General features: G+C 51.4%; 1 protein-coding gene across 1 annotated transcript in view; it reads right to left on the bottom strand.

Moving 5' to 3' along the window:
• prpf19 (pre-mRNA processing factor 19) overlaps positions 1 to 231 on the bottom strand; it is a 31,757-nt gene extending 31,526 nt beyond the window's left edge. The window contains 1 exon segment of the mRNA XM_087981616.1: positions 201 to 231. Within this exon segment, the coding sequence (XP_087837742.1) occupies positions 201 to 231 (31 nt within the window).
• Positions 232 to 1,508: the final 1,277 nt, after the last annotated feature.

Here is a 1,508-nt window from a genome sequence, read left to right as displayed (position 1 = left end):
GACCCCTCTCTGAGGCCGCCCAAGTGAATTGCAAACAGCAGATTTCCCACCTTCGGGGTCCTAGGTTTCCATAAAACATTGAATTGAATTTATTGTCCCGTGTCCCGAGGACACAGTGAAAAGCTTTGCCTTATGAGCAATCCGGCCGAGTTAAGGAGCATAGATCCGTAACTGATAGGGAAACAGCAGCAAAAACACACTCTCAGGGCCTGGCGAATGTGAAGAGCCCATTCAGTATTCTCACAACAGGAGGGTAGAAACTGTTCTGAAACCGGCTGGGTGTGTGTGTCCAGGCTCTGTACCTTCTCCCCCGATGGTAGAGGTTGTACAAAAAACATTGCCAGGGTGGGGTGGGTCTTTGAGAATGCTGGGGGCCTTTCCCTGACCGTGGGCCTGGGAGCTGGGCTCGATAGATGGAGGAGGGACATGGATGTTCAGGTGTGTGGGGGCTCCACCCGGAACCTAAAACAATTCCAGTCTCAAAACGGATGTTACAAACAAATTAACTCAAATAAGCAGGGAGGTGGGGGGGCTCAGGGGTTAGCCGCACGGCGCCAGGGACACGGTTCAATCCCAGCCTCGGGGGTGACTGTCTGGGTGGAGTGGGCACATTCTCCCCGTATCTGTGTGGGTTTCCTCCGGTTGCTCCGGTTTCCTCCCACAGTCCAAAGATGTGTAGGTTAGGGTGGATTGGCCGTGCTAAATTGTCCCATAGTGTTCAGGATGTGTAGGTTAGGGTGGATTGGCCGTGCTAAATTGTCCCATAGTGTTCAGGGATGTGTAGGTTAGGGTGGATTGGCCGTGCTAATTGTCCCATAGTGTTCAGGGACGTGTAGGTTAGGGTGGATTGGCCTTGCTAAATTGTCCCATAGTGTTCAGGGATGTGCAGGTTAGGGTGGATTGGCCGTGCTAAATTGTCCCATAGTGTTCAGGGATGAGCAGGTTAGGGTGGATTGGCCGTGCTAAATTGTCCCACAGTGTTCAGGGATGTGTAGGTAAGGGTGGATTGGCCGTGCTAAATTGTCCCATAGTGTTCAGGGATGTGTAGGTTAGGGTGGATTGGCCGTGCTAAATTGTCCCACAGTGTTCAGGGATGTGCAGGTTAGGGTGGATTGGCCGTGCTAAATTGTCCCACAGTGTTCAGGGATGTGTAGGTAAGGGTGGATTGGCCGTGCTAAATTGTCCCATAGTGTTCAGGGATGTGTAGGTTAGGGTGATTGGCCGTGCTAAATTGTCCCATAGTGTTCAGGATGTGCAGGTTAGGGTGGATTGGCCGTGCTAAATTGTCCCATAGTGTTCAGGGATGTGTAGGTAAGGGTGGATTGGCCGTGCTAAATTGTCCCATAGTGTTCAGGGATGTGTAGGTTAGGGTGGATTGGCCGTGCTAAATTGTTCCATCGTATTCAGGGATGTGTCAGGTTAGGGTGGATTGGCCGTGCTAAATTGTCCCATAGTGTTCAGGGATGTGTAGGTTAGGGTGGATTGGCCATGCTAAATTGTCCCATAGT

This window comes from Chiloscyllium plagiosum, unplaced genomic scaffold (assembly GCF_037043375.1).
Source record: "Chiloscyllium plagiosum isolate Xiang-an unplaced genomic scaffold, Cpla_swu_hap1 HiC_scaffold_40, whole genome shotgun sequence".
NCBI lineage: Eukaryota > Metazoa > Chordata > Chondrichthyes > Orectolobiformes > Hemiscylliidae > Chiloscyllium > Chiloscyllium plagiosum.
Note: the sequence above shows the minus strand (reverse complement) of the source record. Positions and strands in the feature narration are given on the sequence as shown.